Source organism: Spodoptera frugiperda, chromosome 13 (genome assembly GCF_023101765.2).
Source record: "Spodoptera frugiperda isolate SF20-4 chromosome 13, AGI-APGP_CSIRO_Sfru_2.0, whole genome shotgun sequence".
NCBI classification, from domain to species: domain Eukaryota; kingdom Metazoa; phylum Arthropoda; class Insecta; order Lepidoptera; family Noctuidae; genus Spodoptera; species Spodoptera frugiperda.
In genome coordinates this window covers 5,060,886-5,088,138 of record NC_064224.1, presented here as the reverse complement: position 1 = coordinate 5,088,138, position 27,253 = coordinate 5,060,886, and the positions used below count along the sequence as shown (strand labels likewise).

Here is a 27,253-nt window from a genome sequence, read left to right as displayed (position 1 = left end):
TTTAATAAATTGATTATTACTTGGTACCGATGAAGTACCAATCAATTGATTATTACTTGGTACTTCATCGTACCTACAACTATGGTAAGCGATGAAGCGGATCTCATGTCTCATTGATCTCTTATATGTAAATCCGTTGATGATAATACTTGGTCGTCGCAGCTTGACTGCGTTGCGTTTTTGTTTCTTTTACATGCAGATGTGCCGTGTCGCGTGATAATCATCTAATGCTACTTCCAAAATGATTCGGTTGTCATGCTGTACATTTCTTCTTTTTGAACTATTAATTCTGAGACTCTATTTACACTCTTGTATTCTTAATGCTCAAACATAGCGTTAAGGCCTAAAAATAAATAATAAATAAAATAAATCCCCCCCCCAGTTCGAGCGCGCCCCCCGAGCGTCTCCCGGAGTGGGTGCCGGACATCGCGGCCCCCGCCTGCATGCGCTGCGCCGCGCACTTCACCGCCTTCCGCCGCAGGCACCACTGCAGGAACTGCGGTACGTACAAACATACATACAGACACTTTTGTTCTTTGCTGGTAGGCAGAAAGGACAGAAACGACAGCTAACTAGCTGTATAAATGAAAAAGAGGCACATTACAGGATTTAACCAGTCCACCATGTAATCACATAAAATACATTCAATTCTTTATTGCACACAGTTAAATAATTTTGTAAAAAAAGAAACAATACGTGTGTAATGTTTTAAATTAATGTACAAGACTGACATTAGACAATAATTTAGGATACTACCATATTAGCTAGTGTCACACCATTGGCCGATCAATATTCGACAGGTGTAGTTATTGGACAAATAACATAGTGGTAAAAAGTGCTATGCTGAATTGAGCTATGTATAGCTCATCTTTATACATCGCTTACAGAGAAAGAACGCGCCTTCGAAGCATCTCTCGGTGTGTTTGTCGGACATAGAAAGGTGTAAAAACTAAACCAAATAATTATCCTTCCAGGAAAAGTATTCTGCGCATCATGCAGTTCGAATTCAATTCCCCTGCCGCGCTACGGGCAGTTGAAGCCAGTACGAGTCTGTGACGAGTGCTTCAAAACCATCGCGAGCCATTGTCGTCGGCCGCAGACCTCTCAGTACCGGTGAAACTTCATCATATTACTTACCCTATACGATGTTACTTATTTATATGTATACAGCTGACTTGACAGGCGAATTTAGACCTTATTACGTGAGGTAAAATGTCTATACTTTCTTGTGTACTGCTGACTCAGTGTCTGTGACAAGCGAATATAACCTTTATGGCTTGAGGTATTACCATTCAAAATTGTATGTTTGCCTTGCATAAACAAGTGAAAGTAGACGTTAATGATGGTCGTTTGTACGCTTTCGGATGCTCGGATATTCTGTTTTAAGTACTTAATGTAATAAAATATTCTTTCATATCTTATTTACAGTGAATGAACATGGTGCCTAGTATAACATACTGTTGTTATACAAATCAATTGACTAAACACCTAAAATACATTCGAGCAAGGTACATTTTTGTAACGATCACTTAATTACCTTGTATCTGTATTTGTGTCAACAAATATTGGACAAAACTTCTATTCGTTCCTCCTTTATCAATCTTCTTGAGTTTCGAAAGCATCCGAATGAAGAAAAACGATCTCAAGTCTTATCATACCATGATACACTTCATAAGTAATTTCGTATAGGGTTAGTGTAACAAAAACAATATTTTTGACCATTCTGTACAATAATCGGTTTTATAATAATAGTACCTATAGACTATGACTCACGGTTTAAAATGGGAGAGCAAGACAGAAATGAAACAAGAACGGTAAAACAGGTTTTTTATATGGATATGTGTGTAAATAGAGAAGGTTCTTGTGGTCTAGTGCGAGTTTGTTTTACGTTAACGTGATCAACTTATGAATTATGACGTTCAGCTCTCTGATTGGCCTGCTCCAAAGTAGCCAACCAATCAGAGCACCAATTATGATGGATATTCGGAGCTCTGATTGGCCAGCTCCGTTTAACGAACCAATCAGATCGCCCAACGCACTTATGACGTTCGACGCTCTGATTGGCCAACTCCATTTAACCAACCAATCAGATAGCTAAACGCAGTAACGTGTTGATCGCGTTAACGTAAAACCAACGAGCAATAGGCACTCTGTCTCGCTCATTCCGTCAAAACAGTGAGTTTAATAAAGCTCTCATATTACTGTTAAAATGTTAACATGATTTTTTTTCGTAAAACATGGAAATCACAATATTATAAGTTGAATCTTTTACTCAATGTTTTTAACAGTAGTATGGGAGTAAGAAAATACTATTTTTTAATAAAGTTGTTTTCACATTTTATTCAACCTGGAGTATTTAGTGTTCTTACTTTCAATATCAGACCTTATCACGTGATATTAAAGATGAGATTTCAATCATCATTTGACTTGTTTTACGACGTTTTTCCAAGATATACTAAGTTAGACTCCAGTATAGTGAAAAGTAACTTTTATCTTATTTTTCTTTTAAACTTTTTTCAAACAAAAAGTCTTGTTGTGTTCGAGATATATTTAAAATGAATATTACCCCTTATATTCGATTTTTCGTCCAATCATAGTGTATTTTTACTATCGTAATGTTATTCCAAAATACACTTTGTAGGTATTTGTTTAAGGTGTATATTTGTATTGGAGATTTATAATTTCATCAATCAAGTATAGCCCTTAAATAAAGCCAAAATTGTTGATAACGGTGTTGAATAAATAAATAAAAATATGTATAGGTTTGTTTCATATTGACTGATATAAAATTTTCGCGTAAGGAATTTCCATATTTGGTTAGGTAGCTCTCTAAATACTATTATTGTTGCTACGTGTTTTATTGTAATAAGGTTCTTATTTGCATACGCCAATAAAGGCCATTTTTAAAAAGACTAAGCCAGAATATCATATTTAAGCATTGCAAAATAGTCTTTAAAGCGTTTAGCTTTAGGCTCATAAACGTGAAATAAAGAAAATAGGTCTTCCTTTTAACAAAATATTTAGAGTAAATAAAGATTATTTTCAAGCGTCATCAACGGATTTTATACTTCATGCCTTTGTAATAAAGTCCAAAATTCCATGAGGAAATTGGAGAACGTTGTTCTGTTGGCTACATAAATAAATAAATAAATCACAGTCTTCCCAAATCTCGTGTTTTTATAACAAATACGTCAACAAAATCCGCCTTAGTCCATGATATTATATTTTATTCATAAATACATGGCATTTTTTAACCACACGGCTTTATTGGCGAATGCAAATAAATTATCGACGCCCCAAAATAAATAATGGAAATCGTTTTGTTTATAGAATAGTTAGGGACATTTGAAAAGTATATTTTTAAGAATACTATTGTCTGAATTTTTAGGTAATTACTGTATTAGGTAAGGCGTAGTGCGGTGACATAGTTACAAAGTTAATATCGATATCGATAACATGTGTCCCATCACTATGCGTTACCTTTTTAATGATTAATCTATGACTTTAAAATAAAAAAATAAAACTTTAAAAAGATTCCATAATTTTTATATCCAACACTTTAGATTTTTAAGCATTCTTTTATTGTTAAGTATAAACGTTGAATGTTTGTAAATTTTGTAAAGGTAATGAGTGTACCCATGTAACCATAGATTTTGTATATTAAAGATGGTGATTACGATAGCTATTTTCAAAAAATGTTATAAGTGATAGGTATATGATATTTTAACGTGTAAATAAATTTCGTTATTAGCTATCAATGGTTTTATTTCCTTACGACCAATTCCAATAACCTATCTGTCTATAGATTCGCTTACTACAGATACAATTTTGACACATTTTGTATGGAGTTTATGTCAAAATTGTATCTCTAGTCAGCAAATCTGCAGCTAGACTAGCTTAGACTAGCTTCTGCTAACGGCTTCGATAAAAAGTATCCTATCACCCAAGTCAGCTTAAACCCTTTTACCCCTTCCACACACAATTGGGCCTCCGGGAACCGCAGATAACTCCGGTCGAGCCGGCCCATTCGTGCCGAAGCAAGGCTCTCCCTCACTTAAAAAATTATACATACAACATACACACACACATAATTATATTAGATTTGGTAAGAAATATTTAATAATCCAATCACAAACTGACACGCTTGATTGCTACAGAAAATTGTTATTTTTAACAAACTCCTTTCATTGGTAGCTATTTTTGAGCGAACCAATCGCTTGTTTCAAGTAGTAAAATGCATTATAGTCATGTATCAAGAACGACTTGAGAATTTTAATTTGATTTGGCTGAAAGTGTTTTAAAGAAATTGTAATTTACAATTAAAAGTGTGTGATGTCGTTAAGGATTACTTATTTAATTCTAATTGTGTTTCTAAATGTTAAGTACTCATTTCAAAATGTTTGATTAATTTTTTATATTATTTTATAACTATTTGATGTATAATTAACTGCTAATTATGGCTGCTGCTAATTATTAAATCGTTGGTCGAGTGGTCGCAAGTGCGACTGCCAGGCAAGAGGTCTTGGGTTCGATTCCCGGGTTGGACAAAGTATTATTCCGCTTTTCTCGGTTTTTACGAAAAATTCTCAGTAATAGCACAGAGTCTGGAATTATGTCTAGTATGGCAATAGACTCACCCCCTACATGGGACTTATAACACAAATGTTAAAAAGTGGGTGTACATCGTATAGCGGTATTACGTGCCCTAATGTGCCTTCGGGAATAAAAGGTGTGACGTTGCTTTTAATGAATAATTATCTAAATATTACAGTCAGTTTGTGCCAGCGAAGACTTGTTAAAGGTATGCGGACGAGAGCAGAGAAGAGGTTCATGGTGAGTGGAATACTATTTAAAGTAAAATAAAGCTTACATTTGCTATTAATCCTACTTCTCTAACAGTGTTCTCTGAATCTAATCTTGAAGTTTTTAGATTGCCACGATACAGGAGAAATAGTGTGGGGCAACGCTTTTTTAAAAGAAAATCATAACAAAAAGAACCAATTCTCCATTGAAACCACTTTCCCACCATCTATACTTCCAGGTCTACCTAGTAAAGGTTCACGATTCAAATCAGATGTACGATTCCTGGCTATGCGGTGGTGCTCTGGTCACTACAACGCAAATACTGACATCTGCCGCCTGTATCATAGACTTAGACAACATATACGCCATAGCTGGCTATAGGAAATATGTTAGCGGTATGGACTTAGACAAAGATAATTGCACTAGGATAAAGAAACAGAAGATTGTTAAGATTCGTGTGCCACGAGGTAAGTTTGTTTGTGAGTTTGAATGAAAACAAAAGGAATCAAATTAACTGAGACCGGATAGTAGTGGTCGGTGATAAAATATTTTAAATTGCTATCTTCAATTTGACTGCCAAGCGTGTAGAAAATCTGGAGCTGCGGACCAGTGGGTTTACCGGGGCTCCGGCTCGAAAAGCAGCAGTAGGAACGGGGTGGTTTTTAGTCAGTAAAAGTCTGACACTCCCTCTCGCCTAGCTCAAGGCGAGAGAATTCATTGGATGATGTTCCCTCCTCAAAAAAATGTGGCTAGAAAATAGTTATGGCTTATAGTCCAGCAGTGTGTAAGCATATGAAACAATTTCATATGGAGTTCTGATATTGCTCTTTTGAATAACGAAATGACACATATTTTGTACAGTTTTTATCAAGCCAATAAGCTCGGACAATTCATAACTGCGATAAGTTAGATTGTGAAAATTATTACAATTTCTGTATCTTTGCATGTCCAACTATCGAATAGGGCAATAGGGGATTTCGACGAACCGACGTATTGGATTTATGTGTATGACAATAGAGTTTACTTTTTATATTAAAAAAAAAGTATGGAATGGAGAGCTCACCGCCCGAACAGAACCAGACCCGTGCGTGCGGCGCGTCGCGTTCCGCGCGCGCCTCTAAGAGCCGTCAGACCACCACAGATGGGGCCCAGTAGGGCTGATGCCTGATCCGGAGCTGCGGACTACCTAGCGGGTTTACCGTGGCTCCGGCTCGAAAAGCAGGAGAAGGAACGGGGTGGTTTTTAGTCAGTAAGAGACTGACACTTTTTCTCGCCTCGCGCAAGGCAGGAGAAGTCATTGGATGATTTTTTTGGATCTCAAAAAAAGCATAACTTGACTTTGACTTTGGGTTTTGCAGACGAGATTTATGACATAAGAGCATAAAGAAATCTGGTTTTCCATTACAGAGCATTTAGCCCACGTACATGAATACAAGAACACCACACGATGGATGTCCTTAGACATTGGAGTGGCGACGGTAGAAAAACCATATAACTTCGCGGATATGTCATTCCGAGTCTACTGTTCGTATGTACCGGCCGCTATTGAGATAAACTATAATGTAAACGTGGATAGTAAGATAGGAACTAGTGTTGTTGCTTTGGGATGGGGGCGTGATCGAGGAAGTAAGGTAAGATTGAGGATTTTTCAAAAGTATTAAGATTCCTCAAAGGTATAAAACTGGGGGCTTGTCATGTGGTGGTAGTCCAGTAGAATACATAGTTGTCAGGGTGCTTTTCCACCAGAGATGTAGCTATGCTGCGAGGATGTATTGAAACTAAGTGATTGTTTCCACTGATACTAAGCTATTTAGCGGTTCAAGTAAGATCTGCTATGAAGATGCGTCGCCACTAAGTAAATTTATCGATAGTAGGGAAGCCAGCCAAACAAGTTCAAACCACACATCCAGGGCACGCATCCATAGTCGAATCCTTCCATATAAAAACATCTTAGCTGAGTCCGTTTCCACCAGTGCTATAACTATAAGCTATGCGTACACGCCAAACGCATTCACAGCAATGTAGCAAACGAATCCTCTGTGTCACTATCCCCAACTATCGTTTAGCGGGTGAAACTAAACAATAAAGACCGCACTCTGACAAACCTGAAAGTGCGATCTTCGACGCGTTTGCCAAGCATGGATAAGACGGCAAACGCCTCTTATATAGAGGAGGTTCTCAGTCCAGCAATAGATTGTCACGGGCAGGTGATATTTAAACACACTTCACTTTAAATAGCTATACCACTTCTCCCCACCAGACACATGACCTAGTAGATCGGAACTCAGAGACCCTTCGAGAAGTGTCCACAACCATAAGAGACAGGCAAGAATGCATAGAGCAATTTAAAGGGAACGGCTTAACAGAGACGATTGAGAAATATATGGTTTGTACTAATGGTAAAGGAATGCTTGATGCTGAAGGGTACATTATTGAGAACATAGAAGAAAAGGCTTATAATAAATGTGTGAACATGCGACGGCAAGGTCAGATGGCCGATGACTTGAATTTTGATGAGGAGGTATGTTTGTGTCACTTTTTCATTTATTAAGTAGCTATTGTATTTCTGATGGTTGATTAACCGCCATATACAGAGTCATTTGATGGTTACTTAACCCAGGTAATTGTTTTCGATACAAAATCGTTACTAACAAATAGTTTAAGTAATCAATAAATACCTCTAAGTACGGTAGTAAGGTATATTATGGTCAATAGTGACGTTCTTTTGGAACATTTTTTAAACTGATATTGATTTGCTCCAAAAATTTCAAGCGTTTGAAGACCCTTTGGACTTTTGAGTGTCTGTTTTCCTTACAATCACATCCACATTACTTACACTTGTACCTAATTTTCTTTTGCAGTGCAATGATTTTGATGATATTAATTTTGCGAATACACGAAAAGCCAATTCGGTTAATGTAACGTTAAATGAAACACGTAGAATTAATGGCAATAACAATAAAAATGAAACAATACAATCACAATCTAGAAGACAAGGAATTTGTCAGGTAAAAGATAAAGATATTTATGTCCTAACAAGGATTATAAGTCACTGTTCCTTTGTATGTAAAATCACCCAATTATTTATCTACAGTCATGTAATAAAAGTCATCGAGGACTTCACAGTCGTCCGATGGCCCAGCAGTCTTTGGTTTAATTTTTGAGTGGAGGGAAATGATTATAGGTTTCTCAATAATAGCATAAATAGGGACCAATATTATTATGTCCATATCGTTTCTATTACATATGATTCATAATTGGCGAAAAGCGATTTACGCTTTCTTCTATTTGGGGAAAGCGGAAGGAAGAACTACAATTTTCCACTAACACTCAATATTACATAGATATGGTTATATGGTGATTAAATTAATTTTTAAACATAACAGAACGATCATGGCGGCCCTCTAATCACATGGGTGGGCACAACAGAGCTCCTGGTAGGAATAGCAGTGAACAGTCTGTACGATGCTGACTACAACTGTATTGGTCCATACTTATTTATCAGCACAGCGGCTGCTGGCGAGATTATAAAGTGTCTGTTGACAGATAATAAGGAAGGTTCCACGTAAGTAATGTTATAATCATTAATCAGTACATATGACGGTAAACGAGCAGACAGATCACTTGATGGTAACATGCATAGGTGAAATAATCTCGGGTACTCGTATTCTAGAGGAGACTTTTTTATTGGTAATGGCTCGGCGTTAGGCATTTCGCCTGATGGTAAGCGTGCGGCTTACGATTAGGTACAACTGCCTAGAAGTAACATATTCACTCGAGACTTGGACATCCAGGTTGTACCCTAGATATTACAAGTTGGTTGCCAGCCTTTTAGGGATGGTAGAAAAGGGCCTTTGGCAACCTCACTTCCATGCCGTGTAAAGGTGTTTTAAGAAGTTTAACTTAGAGTAGTTTATATCTTTTAAAGCCATCATTTTTATTTTATTGATACCTTATTCCAGACGGAAGAATTGTCCAGCAGATATGTTAGACGGCTATGAGGTACTTGAACATTCAGTGGACTCTGATCCAGCGCGAAGACTAAGGACTCTCATGGAAGAGCCACCGACGACGGAGACGACTACAAAGAATCATTCGTCTCTCAGAACAAATGACGCTGATGTTAATGCTGATGATGATTTCCCTGATATAGAAGTAGTTAGCATATAATATGTTTTTATTTTATTACCTTACCCTTTTAATGGCGAAGCAGGTTTAAAAGGTGTTGAGTACCTAGAACACCTTGTAATTCTGCCTGAGATAATCTAGGATTTAAAGTTTGCTTATTTTAAAGACTACCAACCACAAATTTTGCAGTAATGACCCAAACGTGGACTAGTAAAAGCAAAAATAGCGACTTTGTTTTATACTATGTAGTATATCCTCGTAATATGTTATATCCTCAAATATGACAACATATGGTTTCATGATTATAATATGTTTTTACATAAACAAATGCAGTATCTGTAGCATTATCCTAACGATCCATTTGCAAATCCTAGTTAAGTCTCACTGAGCTAATATTACATACTAGGAGTGAGGCATATTTATCGTAACCGATAAAAGTAACAGATATCTACAAATAACTAACAACAACTGTTACTGCCAACATATTTTATCTGTTAATTTAATAACAGACCCTCAAATCCTGTTACCACGGCTATTACTATTATTCATTGTAACAGTCCTTACACAAACTAACTGTTAGTTGTTACCAATACCATAGGTTTCTACGTACGGCTGTTACTTTGTTGTACATGCGTATTCAATCTCTCTCTCTTTTCCTCATTAATGAATGACCTTTGCGAAAAGAGACACACCTATTATTTATTTCGGAATATGTTTACTTCTCACTCTTACTAAAGCGATTCAACGACGCTAAAAAGAGAAGCACCTAGTATTTATTAGTCCTAAAATATAGTCGGTGGTCTTGCAAGAACAAATAGTAAGGAAAAAGTGACTTCTATATTTAGTTGCATTACCTGTCAAGTGTTATAAGGCCTGACCAGTGACCATTTTAAAAAATACGTATAATTTATTTAATTTTCTCTATGGCAATTTCAGTTTTAACTGAAATTGCCATAGAGAAAATTTTGTTGTTTCAAAATAATTACAATTTATATATATATATATTTTTTTTATTTGAAAATTTTGTTTTTTCAAAATAATTGCAATTTAATATAGACATATTAAATTGTTTTAGACCAGCCAACCAACACGCAACGCGAACGTAATAAAGAATTGAAAACTTAAAAAAAGTGAAATTTTGATCGTATCTATTTATAATGTAACTAATTCTTTGATTTAACGGAATTCGTGTTTAAAAAATTTGAGTTTTACGATTTTACTTTTTTGGCCAGCCAATTATTTATTTATTCAAATTTGTAGTAGTAACTGGACGACATAAATAAAAATGCTCTTTTATATCTATTTTCTATACGATTTTCGGTTTTAAAGAGTATGTACTAGATAAAGAAGACGTTTTATCGTCCGTACAATAATAACAGGCTGTTATTTAGTAACAGATATTTGGATCTGTTATTTTTATGTAACAGTAACAGCTATAACAGATATAGTGTTTAACCTGTTACAACCCACCTCTATTACATATATATCTCACCAAGGATAGAATTGTAACATAATGACACTCGAGCTCAAAAGTACCGAATGACGTCATTTGCACGTTGACCAATACACAGCCCAATGCGGTTGAAATATCAAAAGATAAATAAATGTATAGATAAGTCGTATTTGTATATCAGGATGATAAGCGAGTGACAATGTTTAAAACAACTCCAGTCACTACTAAATCGCCGTCGCCGCCTGACGTCATGCCGATTATAATACACAAAACCGATGTCAGTCCGCCGGCTCGCGCGACGCTCATCCTCACAGAATTACTCGGTCTTAAAGTCGAAACTCGCGAAGTGAATCTGCCTTCAAGACAACAATTCAGCCCTGAGTATTTAGACAAGAATCCATTACACACAGTTCCACTATTAGAAGACGATGGATTAGTTCTACAGGACAGCCATGCAATCATGATATATCTTGTGTCAAAATATGGCAAGGAGCACGAGAATTTGTACCCTAAGGACGACGCAACAAGAGCGATAGTCAATCAACGCTTGTTTTTTGACGCATCTATACTCTTTCCAAGGTTGAAGACTGTTATTTATAGTGTTGTTAAGCATGGAGTACCAATGACGGAGGCACAGGAGACAGATATAAAGGAATGTTATGATGTTGCTGAGAAGTATCTCACGGATCAATACATGGCTGGGGATTGCTTGACCTTGGCCGACATATCGTGTGTCACTACTATATCTTCCTTAGACTGTATCGTGCCTATACATTCGAAGTACAGAAGGCTTCACGACTGGTGGGGCCGACTGAAGAAGGAACCGTGGTACCAGAAGATCAATCAACCAGGATTGGCGTTGTTCGGGAGATTTATTAAAGGATTTTTGTGAATAATCAGAGACGGTGTGAATCCAGAGAGCGCCCTGGACACCTCATAGGGGACCCTAAATTTTGTTGGTGCCGCCGACGTTCTATTTGCTTTTGGGCACGTCTTCCGATGCTGCTCTGTAATCTAGTCTCATAGGCGCTTACCTAGTTTTCTTATGTGATCAATATTGTTTTGAAATAAGTGTTAAGTGAATAAATAATAAATTATAAAAGTAAATGACTTTCAACTTCATTTCTGCAAAGCGTTTTCTTTGAGAAAGACCTTCCATGACTAGGCCTCATAATACTATTATTCTCCGCTTGGTTTCACATCGTTAATAACGTTAAGAGATTTTGTAGAGTTATTGCTATTTCGTTTAGGAGAAAAAGTCATGTTGAACATATTTTATACTTGTTTCTTCATTTGTATTGCCTCCTTCAGAGTTAAGTATATTACTAAGTTTATACGGATTAGGCATTAGTCCAGTCTTCACATCAGCCGTACATGGCAGCCTACTTTTGGGCTATGGGCCTCCTCTATGTAAAAGGGGTTTACTATAATTCTACGCCTGACAGGCGGGTTTAAAATCTTCAGGGGTTTTCGACGAGTTCGCTTTACGTTTAGCGAGATCGAAATGAGAGTGCGTTCGGACCTCTAATTGGTTGGTTTATTCGAGCCGGCCAATCACAGCGCCGAACACGCTCTCGTTTCGATTATTTTAAACGTAAAGCAAACTTATACTAAGGGTACAGGTTTATTAATTGTTTGATCAATGGAAAAGTATAGAACAACTAATTGCGTTACTTTCTCAATGTACTCTAAAGAAGAACTTATTCAAAAATTGTAAAGTCTATAATTACTTTTATAAGATTTTGTTTACAAAATTGTCTTATCCATAAACACGTTTACACTGTACAGTTAGCCTGTGTGACAGAAGAATAACCAATGGGAAAGTCGTTGAAACTGGGAAGAATTATATGGTAAGTCTTCTAGCAAGACCTTGAACTACATAATATTATTTTTATAGGGTATAATGTTCCATTAATTTTCAACTTTTTCTTGTAAGTATCACTATTTTATTTCTTTTGATTCTTCTAAGTTCTCGTCATTCAGTCGAATAGGTACTGAAAAGTTACTCAATTCTATGAATATTTTTGATACTCCTTTATAAAATGACAGATAGTTCCTAAACCTAACCTAAACCTAACCTAAACCTAACCTAAACCTAACCTAACCTAACCTAAACCTAACCTAAACCTAACCTAAACCTACCTAAGCCTAACCTAAACCTAACCTAAACCTAACCTAAACCTAACCTAAACCTAACCTAAACCTAACCTAAACCTAACCTAAACCTAACCTAAACCTAACCTAAACCTAACCTAAACCTAACCTAAACCTAACCTAAACCTAACCTAAACCTAACCTAAACCTAACCTAAACCTAACCTAAACCTAACCTAAACCTAACCTAAACCTAACCTAAACCTAACCTAAACCTAACCTAAACCTAACCTAAACCTAACCTAAACCTAACCTAAACCTAACCTAAACCTAACCTAAACCTAACCTAAACCTAACCTAAACCTAACCTAAACCTAACCTAAACCTAACCTAAACCTAACCTAAACCTAACCTAAACCTAACCTAAACCTAACCTAAACCTAACCTAAACCTAACCTAAACCTAACCTAAACCTAACCTAAACCTAACCTAAACCTAACCTAAACCTAACCTAAACCTAACCTAAACCTAACCTAAACCTAACCTAAACCTAACCTAAACCTAACCTAAACCTAACCTAAACCTAACCTAAACCTAACCTAAACCTAACCTAAACCTAACCTAAACCTAACCTAAACCTAACCTAAACCTAACCTAAACCTAACCTAAACCTAACCTAAACCTAACCTAAACCTAACCTAAACCTAACCTAAACCTAACCTAAACCTAACCTAAACCTAACCTAAACCTAACCTAAACCTAACCTAAACCTAACCTAAACCTAACCTAAACCTAACCTAAACCTAACCTAAACCTAACCTAAACCTAACCTAAACCCAACCTAAACCTAACCTAAACCCAACCTAAACCTAACCTAAACCTAACCTAAACCTAACCTAAACCTAACCTAAACCTAACCTAAACCTAACCTAAACCGAACCTAAACCTAACCTAAACCTAACCTAAACCTAAGGAAAAAGCTAGTACCTAACCTAAACCTAACCTGTTGAGCTCAACAGGTAAACCTAACCAATGAGCTCATTGGTGTGGGAAAGCTCGAAATAGCTAGCCGATCGCCGATAGGTAGCCGATCTACGACCTCCATAGGAGAGGCCTACGGGCGACTGATTGTCTGTGGGGGAGCGCTATGTAGGCGTTACCGTAGTGTTCCACACACACCGTCGTCACCACGACGTAGGAAAGACATGAGGATTAATATCGCGATAAAAAAATGGCCTAACTTAAAGGCAGCAAATATTGTTTTGCCCAGCTGGATCGGGCCCTGGCGAATAGGAGGAATGCTTTCCACATGTAGTTTGATGCTTCTATCCAGAGAATACAGAGTAGATAATATTTCAATTCTAGGTATACCTGGTCAATTCGCAATACTCAGCAAATCAACCAGACTCGTGGCTATGCGGAGGGGTAATAATATCACCGACTCAAATACTGACGGCAGCAGCGTGTTTGACTGAAGTAACTCACATCTATGCTATAGCTGGGTACAAGAAGTATGTCAGTGGAAATAACATTGACAAAGACGAATGCACTCGGACGAGAAAGCAAAGAATCGTTAAGGTTATTGTTTATAAAGGTAAACTGGTGGTTTAAGAATATATTTTTTTTATAGTATAAACCCGTAAACGAGACGACGGATCACCTGATAGCAATTGCCACCGCGCATGGGCACTCGAAACACCAGAGGTCTGAATTACTCCGTGCGGGAATTTCTCCGTGCGGGAATTTCTCCGTGCGGGAATTGCTCCGTGCAGGAATTGTTCCGTGTGGGAATTTCTAGGTGCGGGAATAGCTCAATGCGGGAATTTCTCCGTGCGGGAATTGCACCGTGCGGGAATTGCACCGTGCGGGAATTATTCCGTGCAGGAATTGTTCCGTGTGGGAATTTCTCCGTGCGGGAATTGCTCCGTGCGGGAATTGCTCCGTGCGGGAATTGCTCCGTGCGGGAATTGCACCGTGCGGGACTTGTTCGACACAACGCAAGCGACAACGAAACACAGCGCAAGCGTTGTTTCACGTCGGTTTTTTGTAAGGTATCACTCCAAATCAGTCTTCTGGTGCCGTGTGTGTCCATACCGTCCATAGACGGTGCTGATCTATTTAATATTCTAACTATCGGTTTGCAACGTTTTATATTATTTCGATACGTTTTGCAGATTACAACGCCACATTATGGGTCAAATTCGACATTGGAATAGGAATAGTGGAGAAACCATATAACTTCTTTGATACAAGTTACCGCACTGTATGCTCTTATGAACCTCAAGCTATATCAATCAACTATGACATTGAAGTAGAGACAGCCAACTCTTTTGGTTTAGTTCTAGGCTGGGGTGCGGCTAAACCTAAAGGAGTAAGTATTTAAAAGAATTATACAGTACACCAAAAGTGATTACGCACATATAAATCTTCGTCACTGTTCGGCAACGGTCATATCTTCCGAGTGTTGAACGAAAGACGAAAAACGATATTTATCTTTAGTGGTTAAGTGCATTATCTTCGTGCCTAATTAAGTAGAATTATGCTGTGTTTCAGCTATGTAATAGCAGCTTTTTGTAAAAAGCGAACAAGGTTTTTTTGATGGAATACCTTTTTGGGATTTATTAATCGAATTTAAAACAAATTAATGGCAATGTGTCATTAATTGGGACGAGTATCAAATTTTAAACTCCAGTCATAGAATTAACTAGCTATTTCCACGCGGTTTCACCCGCTCTGCTCGGCTCCTATTGGTCATAGCGTTATGTTTTATAGCCTATAACCTTTCTCGATAAATGCAGTATTCAACACAAAAATAATTATTCAAATCGGACCAGTAGTTCCGGAGATTAGCGCGTTCAAACAAACAAACAAACAAACAAGCTTTATAATATTAAGTATAGATAAGGCTTACAGCAAGGCAAGATATTGATTTTATCTTTCAAAGTGAAAATTATAACATATGTGTTTTTTAATTTCATTTTCATTTTACAGCCAGAAATAAATAGCGATACGAATTCCGTATATCTAATGGAAGCATACACAGTTTTGACGAACAAATCATTATGTCGGAATCAAATTCCAGCTTCACTGGAATATTACTTCTTGTGTACACAAAGGTTACCAGAGCGACCCAAGCAACGGACCGGCGCTGCTGTAACTACCCAAAATTCTGTGACTCCTGATAAATGTGATTATACTAATTTCAATTTGAGTCTTGCTGTTGAGGTCAGTACAAGTCTTCTCATCTTTCTTTGGAAGCTTCTATACATTTGGCATAACTGTCTATAGAATAGGGATGATGACGGGGTATGAAAATTAAAAAAATATTTAGTCCGTCAGTTAGGTAATAAAAAAATATTTTTCTTATTCTTAGATGAAACGCACCAAAGCTTGAAAGTGAGAGCAAATAAGTCTCTTCTACGTACAAAATGTACCTAGAACTGACGTTTCGCGTTATTTCAAATCGATATATCTTCGAAAGTATTTGTTGCCGTAAGAAAAATAAATACGTGTCTAATATATTATAATATCACGATAATTAACACAAAAAAGGTTCACCATCCCACTTACACGCTCATAAGCGTCATATCATAAGTAGTGAATAAAAATAAAAAATAGTCATCTACTGTTTCAGTGTTTAGAAATGGTTGAAGTATCGTTCAATCGAAAAGCAAACGAATATCAGGCAACATATACAGCGAAGTTGAATGAAACTCAATTGAACCATTTGAAAGAGAATCAAACGGCCATTAGAAAAGACATAATACAGGTGTCGCAGTTAGGAGGAATATGTCAGGTAGGTCCTTAAATGTTTATTCTATATTATGTTTTGTTCTGAAGAGGCTTTTTGGCCACTTATAGGCGGTTGATGTTGTTGTTGATGTTTTGCTTTATGCACATGTACAACATGTACATGAGTGGACATAATGCCGTTGGCATGTTTTAAAGAGTTAAAATTGATTTTAACACATTAAACGCCATGGGGCGTAAAATTTACCGGCGCTAGCGGAGGCTATGCCTACAACAGATTTTTGTTGGCAGTCAAAGTCTTAATTACGGAGTTAAGTAAAGATTCCTCGTGTTGTTTTAAAATTACTTTTTCAGGTAGTTCCTTCCAAAAATATCATTTCATCTTCACCGTCATCATCATCAGCCGAGAAACGTCCACTGCTGAACAAAGGCCTCCCCCTTAGTTCTCCACATTTCATTTACAAAAGTGCATTTCGATTGCTATATTTTTTTTTTAAATTACAGAATGACCACGGTGGACCTTTGATAACCACTACAGGCGACAAAGAAATGGTTATGGGTATTGCACTAAACAGCGTTTATAACCAAGCATATCAATGTATGGGACCCTACTTATTTCTAAGCACAGCCCGATCTAGTGTATTATTGAAGTGTTTACTGTCTTCTGATGAAGAAACGTAGGTATTGTTAGGTCTTAAATGAAGTTCTTATTTTTCTGGTATGCTTTGTCTACATTTATATTTCATCATGGGTCCAAAATATTTCCTCCTTGCGGTAGCCCTTATAAATACTGTCTCTCCTCTTTCTTCTTAGACTTTGTAGGCTATTTTGTATTTTAAAAGGAACTTTACTTTCTCTTAACAGACTATTGCCATTAATTGATCTGGTAATATCATCAAGAAATTATTATTTACTGTTTGATTAAGTATTTTATAACAATTTTACTATATTGCAGACGTCAAGTATGTAAATCTATGAAGTACGAAATCAAGGAACATGATGTTATTTGGCCAAATACAAATATTTAAAAGACATGGACTGATAGGAAAGGTACGATTTATTGAAATAATTATATTATAACCACTTTTTTTTGAGATGATCTCCCACCTAGGATAAGGCGAGAGAAAGAGTGTCGAATTCTTACGGACTAAAAACCATTTCGTTCGTACCCTTACTTCAGCCGGAGCCCCTACTGGGGCTCCGGCTCAGCAAGGGTACGGAATTTCTTTTGCGACTACAAATACGACAGAAGTTACAAAGGATATTAGTAATAAGTTAACATTTTGTACTTATCACTTTATTCAATACTAAAGTTACCGACGTAGCTCAAAGGATTAGCAAGCTGAAGTGGCAGTGGGCCGGTCACATTTGTCGAAGAACCGATGATCGTTGGGGTAAACGCGTTGAGGCCGCGTCTAGGCAAGCGTGGTGTAGGGCACCTTCCAGCCAAAAAAATGCGTAGAGCTGAAGATCGAGCGCAGTGGCGTGCCATTGGAGAGGCCTATGTCTAGTAGTGGACGAGAACAGGCTGATGATGATGATGATGTCTTAATTCCTTATTTTGTAGTAAAGGACCAAGCGATTCGACTTATTGGACCATATGCAACGCTACCAAACTAATAAAGAAAAAAATCTTGTTATTAAATTGTTTTTGAATTGAGTTTGTTTTATTTATTATTCTTTACATGTAACGTCTGTAAGGTTATTAACACTTAATTCTTCCTTTAAATGTGTCAGTATATTTTTAAGGCCTGTAAGGTGCTATGTATGGGATATACATATTCATATTATGTCATTGATAAAATCTCTATTAAGGTTCTAATAATTTTATTTAAATTAAATTAAAAATAAAGAAAATGTAATTTTTATTCGTTTCTTATTCCTGGTGTTATTTACTAACCTAACCTAATATAACAATTCGACTTAATTACTGGGACTTAAGGTCGTTTCTGATTTTATTGTAACAATCGAATCGTTGTCATTTTGACGTCTGACGTCGTAAGAGTAATCTGGTAACTCTAAGGGCTCTTGAGGTCTCACTTTAATTTCGTCGCTGAAATAAAAAACAGATGCTAGTATCAATTTGTCATGTAATGATACATTAATCAAATCTTCTTTTATAAAACAAACGGCTTTAATTAATACTATATTATGATCGACCAAATAATGACAATCATGTGATACCAGTTAAGACATGATTATAGTTATATCTTAGACTATTAAATTTAATCCAATTTCAATGGTATTCACATGTCTTTGTATATAACTTGCAAAATTATTGAATGGCAGAAGCACGGCAGCACTGGTCGAGAAATATGTCCAGTTGAAATTAGTAGCCTTATGACGTGCAGGCGTATCAAACTACTGGAAAGAAGAAAACATTAATCAGAGTTGTTCAAATGCGTACTTACTTTCCATCAGCCGCCCGAGGCATGCTCAATATCTTAGGACTTTCATTCGTTTGTTCTAACTGCTGCTCAAACGGTTGGTCAAACCGTGATTCCAACTGCATTTCATGAGGCAAGTCAGCAGAGCCGTCGTGCAGATTTCTATAAACTTCCTCAAATGTTTGTTCCGTGGCTCCCTGCTGTGATGTATCACTCCCTGGCACACGGAATTGGGAATAAATTTGCTCAAAAGTTTGGGTTTCACTACGAGGAGGCTCCGGATCATTTGGAGGTCGTTCCCGCAGTATACTGTGCATATGACTTGCATCAAAAGTTGGTGATGAAGCTGGTATTTTTGATTGGATAAATGGCTGCATGGACGGCGCAGACTGAGGTGAACGTGGTTGTCCTCTATCACGTAGTATACTATGTGGTTGCTCGTAGGGTTCAACCGGTGCTGGTTTGAATGATTGTCGGTTATTATTGTACATCTCTGAATTTAGTTGTTTGTATGGTTCGATGGGTTGAGGTTTAAATGAGTCTACTTTGAATGGTTCTTCGTCATTCTGATTCAGAAAAGCGAGTGGATTATACGTGTCTGCCTCTGTTTCTGATGGTGGCGGCCTAAATGCCTCTATTTGAGGATTCCTGTATGGTGCTTGTGCAAAAGAATTTTGCTGTTGGCTGAAGGGTTGTGTTTTTAGTTGCTGTCCTTGCATTGGCTCTGGTTTTCTAAATTGGTCCTGAGGTTGATTGTACAATTGTTCAGGCTGTGGTTTATAGGGATTGTTTTGTGGTACATTGAATGTATTGATTTGTCCTGTCTGCAAAGAATCAGTTTGTGATAATTTGAAAGAATCTGATCTTTGTTGGCCATGAGAATCTGCTGGTTGCTGATTCAAGAATTGGTTTTGAGGTGGTTTGTATTGATCCACTGGTTGTTGAATATATTGATTTGTTGGAATTTGTTTCAAGGGGTCGGCTTGCTGTTGATTATAAGGATATACTGGAGGTGGTTTTAAAGGATCTTGTTGTTGACTAAATGGTTCTACCTGTGGAGCCTGTGGAACTTGAAATGATTCTACATATTGGTTGTTACTTTGTGTTTGAGACTGCTGAAAAGCATCAGTTTGCTGCTGGGTGAATGAATCTCCCTGCACAGGAGCATTCATTGCTGTTTCCATTGGATTGTATGGTGGGTTTAATTGTTGATTATTAAACGATCCTTGTGGTTGATTATTTACTTCTGCTAGTGGCCGATTTCCAGATTCCGTTTGTGGTTGCTTATATAAATTCATCTGCAATTGACTATATGGATCTACTGGTACGTTATTACCATTTTGTGGTTGAATAAATGAAGGTTGAGATTGTCCAAATTGTTCCACGGGCTCTGGGCCAGGTGGGCTTAGCTGAGGTTGGCTAACCGAGTCCATTTGCTGTTGGTTAGGCTGACCTACTTGCTGTGGGATGGGTTGTCCGATTTGCTGTGGGTTAAGTTGTCCCATTTGTTGTTGGTTAGGCTGTTCCATTTGCTGTGGGTTAGGCTGTCCCATTTGCTGTTGATCAGGTGATCCCATTTGCTGTTGATCAGGTGATCCCACATTTTGTTGTTGGTCTGGTGATCCCATATTTTGTTGTTGGTCTGGTGATCCCATATTTTGTTGTTGGTCTGGTGATCCCATATTTTGTTGTTGGTCTGGTGATCCCATTTGCAATTGATCAGGTGATCCTATAGGCTGAATAATGCTTAATCCATCCATTTGAGGTTGATTAGATGAACTAAGTGGTTCTGTTTGGGGTTTGTTAAATGTTTCCATTGTAGGTGGATTAAAAGATTCCTGCGCAGGCTGGCTAAATACGTCTTGAGGGGGTTGGTTAAAAACTTCTTTTGGAGCTTGATTTTGAATAGCCGACATCTGTTGGTTAAATGTGTCAGTAGGAGATTGATTTTGTGACAATGTTGGTGGTTGATTATAATTGCCCATTTGTGGATCACTAAATGATTCTACAGGTTGTTGAATATTATAGGCTGGGGCTTGTTGTTGCTTATAAATTTCGACTGGCTGCTGGTTTTGTGAGCCAAATGACTGTTGGTTATAAGACGATGGCTGTTGCTGACTGAAAGGGTCTGATTGTTGGTTTTGCGTTTCCATCGGTTGTTGATTCAAAGATTCCGCTTGAGGTTGGACATATACTGGTGACTGTTGTTGGTTATAAGCTGGAACTTGAGACTGACTCAATGCATTGAATTGTTGTTGATTTAAATCCATTGACTGTTGCATCTGACCTTGAGGCTGTTCTCCGTATTGTTGCGTATTTGCTTGAGGCACTAAAATTGGCTGTTGATTTTGTAATTGGTAATATGGGTTTACTGTACTTGTTTGTAAAGGCGGTTGGTTGTAAAATTGATCGGCTGGTATTTCCAATTGAGGTGATCGTAGTGCGTTGCCATGCTCATCAATGGGTCCTAGGTCTTTCGTTGGTCGTACATGTAGAGGTTGTTCTTCATTTCCTTGCCTTAAATAAGGTGATATTTTGTGATCACCTTTACCTGAGTTTGTTGGCATGTCTTTAGGCCATGTTATTTCTATATCGTGTACTTGATGTTCTTTGTTTTCGTTATTACAGATGTTGCGTCTGCAAAAATATGTAGGTAATTAGTTATTAAGACAAAAAAAAATGCGAACCTCCCTTATGTTTAAAGTCTTTTATTAAACAAAATATACAAGGCAAATATAAATGGGGCCGTCGGTAGAAGGCGCCTTAGACGGTAGAGACCAGATGGTGATATATTAAAAAGCACCCATAACCGAAGAGCATGCATGAAAAGACTCATGATAGTTAATGTAGCGAAAGAGGTATGTAAGATTCGTAGCAATTGACGGTCCATTGTCTTTACCTATCCCCAAGGGAGACAGGCGTGAATTTATGTATGTGTGTATGTATTAAACAAAATGTATGTAGCAAATGTTAATTAAATACAATACTTACTTTGTTTCATTCGTTTCCAAAAGGCATTTGATTATTTTGGCGGTTTCTGCTGTGCTGACGTAAATTCTAGGACCGACACAATCAAAGTTTGGATTGGATATTCCATTTAGTGCCACGCCCAAGACCATCTCCTCTGTACCAATCCACGTGGTTAGTGGACCTCCGTGATCATTCTGGAAAACATAATAAGAGTATTTTTATAAAATGAAAGCCTCATTCTCACATGAATGTAAACTACTAAATAGTGGTTGCAACCCGTCGAGTACACTATTGTTGTAGCTTTTGATTTTCCAAAGAGGTAGTCGGCAATATAACAAAATAATCATCATCATCATAATTTTTTGACCATTGGTTCAATATAATTTTTACTATGCTAATAACATAGGTACCTATATTTTTATAATATAACTATCGTGAGACATACTAAATTGCAAAAAAACTGCCTAATTAATCATACTGGTGGTAGGTTGCTCCGGAGCAGGTCTATTAAGACCCGGTGCCCCTTACAGGTGTTGAGGGTGGCCTCTGTGGTTTTAGTGAGGTAAAAATCTAGTCTTTCTCCCCAAAAAGCTAGGCGCCTTTTGAAGGTTTCGAAAAAGGTTGCACGACCTCATCGCGTCTGCGCACGGTGCTCATTTTAAAGAGTTCCTTTTTAACTCGAAACTAGTAGAGCTTTTCTCCATTAATATATGTGAGTAAACGTGATTTTTAGTTAATAGTTAATAACATACATATATTGCATTAAATATGTCCAAATTCATTACAGGGGTTAAATAGCTAATACGTACGTTTAGGTTCGTTTTATCTCACCTGACAAGTCTCTATCAACGGCGTCCTTCTTGAATTTGTTTTGTTATTGCTGTTTTTATGTAGTTCTGGTTGTTCTATGGTAACATTAATTTTCTCATTCTGTCGCCTTCTCAACTCTTCATAGTATGCGTCTCCGCACTGTAATTAAAGTAATTATGGATCAGTTAAATAGGTAAATGAGCTTCGAAGATATTTCTGTTCAAAAGTAACTGCGAACCTTGAAACGGAGTTTGTTTTTGGGAATGTAACTTTTAACATACTACTTTTTATTTGTTTCGTGGTATTTTTACTTTAATATAACTAGATTGAAGTTATTTAGACGGCATAGAGGCGCGGTGGCTGGGCAACCGACTGCCGTGCAACGTGTTCGATTCTCGCATGGAGCAACCGAGCAACTCTTTATGAGATCCAGATTGTTGTTTCGGATCTGAATGTGATGTGTATGTGGACGTGTTTGTTTGTAACCACACACACGACACAGGAGAAAGTCCTAAAGTAGGCTTCGCGCTTTTTCAAAATTAAACAATAAACTTACACCGCTCTCTGATGAGTTGTATGGGCATTCATCTGGGGCGTAGGGTCTTGTATCCACTGATGTCTCTTCTCCTTCATCAACAACCATACCATTGCCAGAAGCACAGAGTATGTATTCATTAAGCACTTCTTTTGATACATTGCCCTTTATTAAGTCTATGCATACTGTCTTATTAATTATAATTGTTGATGCTTCTTTTAGTATTTGAGGTTTCTTATGCGGTTTTGCTAATTCTTTGGGCTAAAATAAAAACATATTTAGTTTTATGTTTGTGACAGGCATGAAGTTGTTCTTATAGATAGATAGCATAGAAATGGCCCAATTAGGTTTAAAATATACTATACTAGAGAAATACTGCCTATTACATTGTATGAAGATGTGCAACTCGAGTACCCATACCACGCATCTTTTAATATTAATAACATAGCTTAGCTGAGTCCAATTTCACCAGTGCGAAGCACATCAAAGTAACATAACACATCTCTGTTGGAAAAAAAGTACCTAAAAGTAGCCTTAATTAGGTACCCTTATATCCTTATCTAATTATTTAATTTTACATATATTTACTCACCTGTCTATCTTTTATACCTCCCCATCCTAAAGCTGTTGCTCTGATATTTTCCAATTCATTTTTCTTTTCATAATTGATGGTTATGCTTTGTGGTTCATATGAGCAATTACTTGGATATATGTCGGTGAAATTATAAGGTTCGTCTACTGTAGCTACGCCAAGGTCTATGTTCATCCAATCTGGCTGTTTGTCTGTAGCCATATTGTATTCTGGAAGTAAATAAATTTGGTATTATTTGCTTGTTCAGAAATTTAAGTGTTTGTATGACATAATACGGAGATCGTATGGCAGATGGTATGCTTTTATCCTTGAAGGGGTAGACAGGTGTCGCACATTTTGGTACGTAATGCCACTGTACAGTGTACACCTATTTTCACCGTTTGTGTTATAAGTCCCATGTTATAGGGGGTGAGGCTATGGCCATATACTGGGCACCGTTTCAGACTCCGTGCCACTATTAAAACCAAAAACCTGAAAAACCCAGCAATACTTTGTCTGACTTGGGAATTGAACCCGAGACGAACCCGCGCGAGAAAAGGCTATGAATGAAGAATTTAAGTGTTTGTGACATGTGAGATTTGGACACCTATTTTTTATGAATAAAAGTTGCAGACTTATTTAAACAAATAATACCTTTTGGAACAGAAACTTTGACGATCTTTTTCTTCCATCGTTTCGTACATTCATCGTTTTCTATATCAGTACCGTGTACGTATTTCTTGTAGCCAGCTATTGCGTATATTCTGTCCACATCAACGAGACAGGCGGCTGCCGTCAGTATTTGTGTTGGTGAAACTATGGCTCCTGCACATATCCAGGCATCATCCTCGACTTTTGAAAATGGAGACTTTACAAAATATACCTGGAAAATAGGAACAATCAGGTGCTAGAACATGATTTCTTGATCAGCATCGCTTTTGAATAGTGACACATGTTTGAAAACTCATGGTGGACGCTTAGAGTGTTTTCTACCATAGATGTGTTATATAGTACCCTAACCATATAAGGCCTATGCCCCAATAAAGCCTATTTTGAAAATTTCCCTCTTCCCGATGTCAAATGGTCGCCAAAGTTTGTAGAAGTGTGCATGCACATTACTTAACTAATTTGAGCACAGCAAGCAACCCGTGCCGCGATTATGTTGGAACCTACAGACGAAAACAATCACGACGTGGAGCGCACTTTAGTTTTTATAAAATTCGAGTAGCGTAAACTGTTAGTATTTTTATATTTATCAGTATACGACGTGCCGTGTTTTGTCTGTATGACAATTATACATTTAGCCATCTCCTCACATTAGTGAAATAGCTATAATATCGGTGTATTTCATATAATCGTTGTTTTGTTTACCTATGTGCCATGCCCTAATAAAGCCTACAAAAAAAACGTGTAGGCCTTATTACGGCATAGTTGTTATTCAGTAATTTCAAAGAAAACGGATCACCAGCTTCTGTCAAAAAGAAAGCCAATGGATTTTGCAAAAGATGGAAAACGCTGTTAAAATGGTAGAAAGGGGTAAACGGGGTGAATAGATACAGAAAAGGGGTGAATGGATATCGGGAAATTCTTCATAGTATCTATTCACCCTTCGAATTTTATACACCCTGTTTTACCCGGTAGGCTGCTGCAGCCAGATATAACATCCAAAGAAGTACGCATCATCTAAAGAGTGGTTTCCACTACACGAAAGCTAGATCGGTCGCTAAATTGGCTACAGAACAAGAAGTTATTCTCATTCGTTTGACTGATGCTGGGGTACCGATGACTTCAAAGATGTTACTTGGGTATTACATGATGAGAAACTCGTTTAGCCTGATGTATAATGACAAAAATTAATTAATAAGATCTCATTACATTTATTATAAGCATTGACAAAGTTTTGTTATAATTAAGAAGTTGAATACTTACTAGTTTTTATTGAGGCCTTATTAAGACATAGGGTTCCCAATAAGGCCAAAGTGACACTTTAGTTATTTGTGTTTATAAAATTGTAAATTTTGTTTCTAAAGCCATTTTGATTCCATTATTACAAAGTTTAATAAATAAATATAAGATTTTGAAATTATCAGCCCATTGTCATTTTAAACCTACGAGCTAGGCGGTAATAAAAATAAGGTAGGCCTTATTTGGTTAGGTTACCTTACGACGTTGCTGTGAATGCGTTTGGCTTCCACCAATCATTTTTAAAGGTACACATAGCACTGGTGGAAACAGACTCCACCACTTATATGGAAACGTGTGTGCTATGGGTGTGTGCTAGGGATGATTCCCTGCTATCTATACATAGCATCACATTTTCCTCACACAGGTACTTTGCGGCGGCGTACCTTCATAGCACATCTTAATCGCACAGCTACATAGCACATCTCTAGTGAAAAACATCCTTAAGATACAAAAACGATTACCTTATACAGAAACGATCTTCAGTTATTAAGCAATGTGGAAGAAGAAGAGAGTCTTATACTAAGATGATGAAGATCTTATACGTATGTGGGACAAGCTATACATTACATAATGATGACAGAAACTTACGAGGTATTTCTTCCCTAAAATACTTTCATTACCAAGTCCCATCTTTCGGTGACTTGTGTTACATACTGAAATTAAAATTATCGGTTACAGTAAACTAAAAATTAACCAATTATGTGACAGGACAAAGAGATAAACAAACAATGAAAGCTGTTAAGAAAATTTATTCAGTACCCTCAGTATGAGATCGAAACCAGAGCGCGTTCTGTGGTCTGATTGGTTAGTTTATAAGAGCTGGCCGACCTTGCTCTCGTTTCTATTACTTTAAACGTAAAGCAAACTCGTTCTAAGGGTAGTGATAATTAATATTTAGGTAGGTATTTATTTAAATATGGTTTTGATTCTTCTCTGTACTGGGCAAGCTAGATAAAGATCACTAATTACGTAATCAACGTTTCTTAAACTGCCTTTTATATTGTATAAGCCGGTAAATAAGCAGACCACCCGTGGACTCCCGAGACACCAGAAGCGTTACAAATGCGTTGCCGGCCTTTTGGGGGTTCGAAATTTAGGATTGTTCGAGAATTGGGGCTTTGTAAGATTGGAAAGGGGTTAGTTGGGTCTCCGGTAGCCTCATACACACAACGCAAACGTTGTTGTTTCACGACGGTTTTCTGTGAGACTTTGGTATCGCTCCGGTCGAGCTGGCCCATTCGTGTCGAAGTGCACATGTATCTTTCCCACATGTATTTCCTAACCTTTATCAAATATTAATTAATAAGAACAACAATTAAATAATTACAGTACTAACACCTGAAAACAGCTATCCAAATCAATATGTAAAAACACTTCAGCATCGTAGCGACATTGATTCATTTTTCCATTAAATTAAATTTTTAAGCACAATTTCGAGTGAGCGCTCAACCGTTGAATTGACTGATAAAAAGCACTATTGCAAACGGAAAGGTTTACTTTTGTACAGAGGTTAAGAATTACGATTCAGTAGCGATCAATTACTTTTTTTAATTAAATAGGACTAAACAAGATATTAATATCCGCTAGATGCGGGTCACTTCCAACCAGCCTAACTGGAAGTCGTTGGGGATGTAGAAGTGTTTACTTTTTAATTGAGTACATAAAAATGTATTGTGTAGGAGAGTCATGCTTGGGCACGAATGGGCCGGCACAATTGGAGTGATACAACGGCATCACAGAAAACTGACGTGAAACAGTGCTAGCGTTGTATTTCGTTGTGTGAGTGAG

General features: G+C 37.3%; 5 protein-coding genes across 5 annotated transcripts in view; 4 read left to right on the top strand and 1 right to left on the bottom strand.

Annotated features, from left to right (window-relative positions):
- LOC118270289 (lateral signaling target protein 2 homolog) overlaps positions 1 to 3,754 on the top strand; it is a 58,954-nt gene extending 55,200 nt beyond the window's left edge. The window contains exons 13-14 of the mRNA XM_050698159.1: positions 383 to 501; positions 975 to 3,754. Coding sequence (XP_050554116.1) covers positions 383 to 501; positions 975 to 1,117 — 262 coding nt within the window. The 3' untranslated portion in view covers positions 1,118 to 3,754. The remainder of the gene's footprint in view (positions 1 to 382; positions 502 to 974) is intronic.
- A 518-nt stretch (positions 3,755 to 4,272) lies between these two features.
- On the top strand, positions 4,273 to 8,992 carry LOC118270451 (uncharacterized). The gene is made up of 8 exons (XM_050698206.1): positions 4,273 to 4,377; positions 4,772 to 4,833; positions 5,042 to 5,270; positions 6,211 to 6,434; positions 7,064 to 7,324; positions 7,665 to 7,811; positions 8,190 to 8,368; positions 8,766 to 8,992. Exons 2-8 carry the CDS (start codon positions 4,804 to 4,806, stop codon positions 8,971 to 8,973), a joined length of 1,278 nt encoding a protein of 425 aa, XP_050554163.1. The 5' UTR covers positions 4,273 to 4,377; positions 4,772 to 4,803; the 3' UTR covers positions 8,974 to 8,992.
- Positions 8,993 to 10,553: 1,561 nt separating this feature from the next.
- Positions 10,554 to 11,506, top strand: LOC118270359 (glutathione S-transferase 1-like). Its single transcript, XM_035585925.2, has one exon. The coding sequence runs from the start codon at positions 10,584 to 10,586 to the stop codon at positions 11,274 to 11,276; it is 693 nt and encodes a 230-aa protein (XP_035441818.2). The 5' UTR covers positions 10,554 to 10,583; the 3' UTR covers positions 11,277 to 11,506.
- A 50-nt stretch (positions 11,507 to 11,556) lies between these two features.
- LOC118270715 (uncharacterized) lies at positions 11,557 to 17,330 on the top strand. Its single transcript, XM_050698210.1, has 8 exons — positions 11,557 to 11,701; positions 12,177 to 12,234; positions 13,843 to 14,071; positions 14,652 to 14,848; positions 15,469 to 15,702; positions 16,112 to 16,273; positions 16,732 to 16,904; positions 17,183 to 17,330. The coding sequence occupies exons 1-8, from the start codon at positions 11,646 to 11,648 to the stop codon at positions 17,253 to 17,255; spliced, it is 1,182 nt and encodes a 393-aa protein (XP_050554167.1). The 5' UTR covers positions 11,557 to 11,645; the 3' UTR covers positions 17,256 to 17,330.
- Positions 17,331 to 18,047: 717 nt separating this feature from the next.
- Positions 18,048 to 26,961, bottom strand: LOC118270714 (putative mediator of RNA polymerase II transcription subunit 26). Its single transcript, XM_050698158.1, has 9 exons — positions 26,802 to 26,961; positions 26,054 to 26,118; positions 24,155 to 24,383; positions 23,522 to 23,730; positions 22,951 to 23,190; positions 22,416 to 22,553; positions 21,606 to 21,778; positions 18,639 to 21,251; positions 18,048 to 18,280 (listed from the first exon to the last, which is right to left on the bottom strand). Exons 1-9 carry the CDS (start codon positions 26,845 to 26,847, stop codon positions 18,151 to 18,153), a joined length of 3,843 nt encoding a protein of 1,280 aa, XP_050554115.1. The 5' UTR covers positions 26,848 to 26,961; the 3' UTR covers positions 18,048 to 18,150.
- Between the last annotated feature and the right edge of the window lie 292 nt (positions 26,962 to 27,253).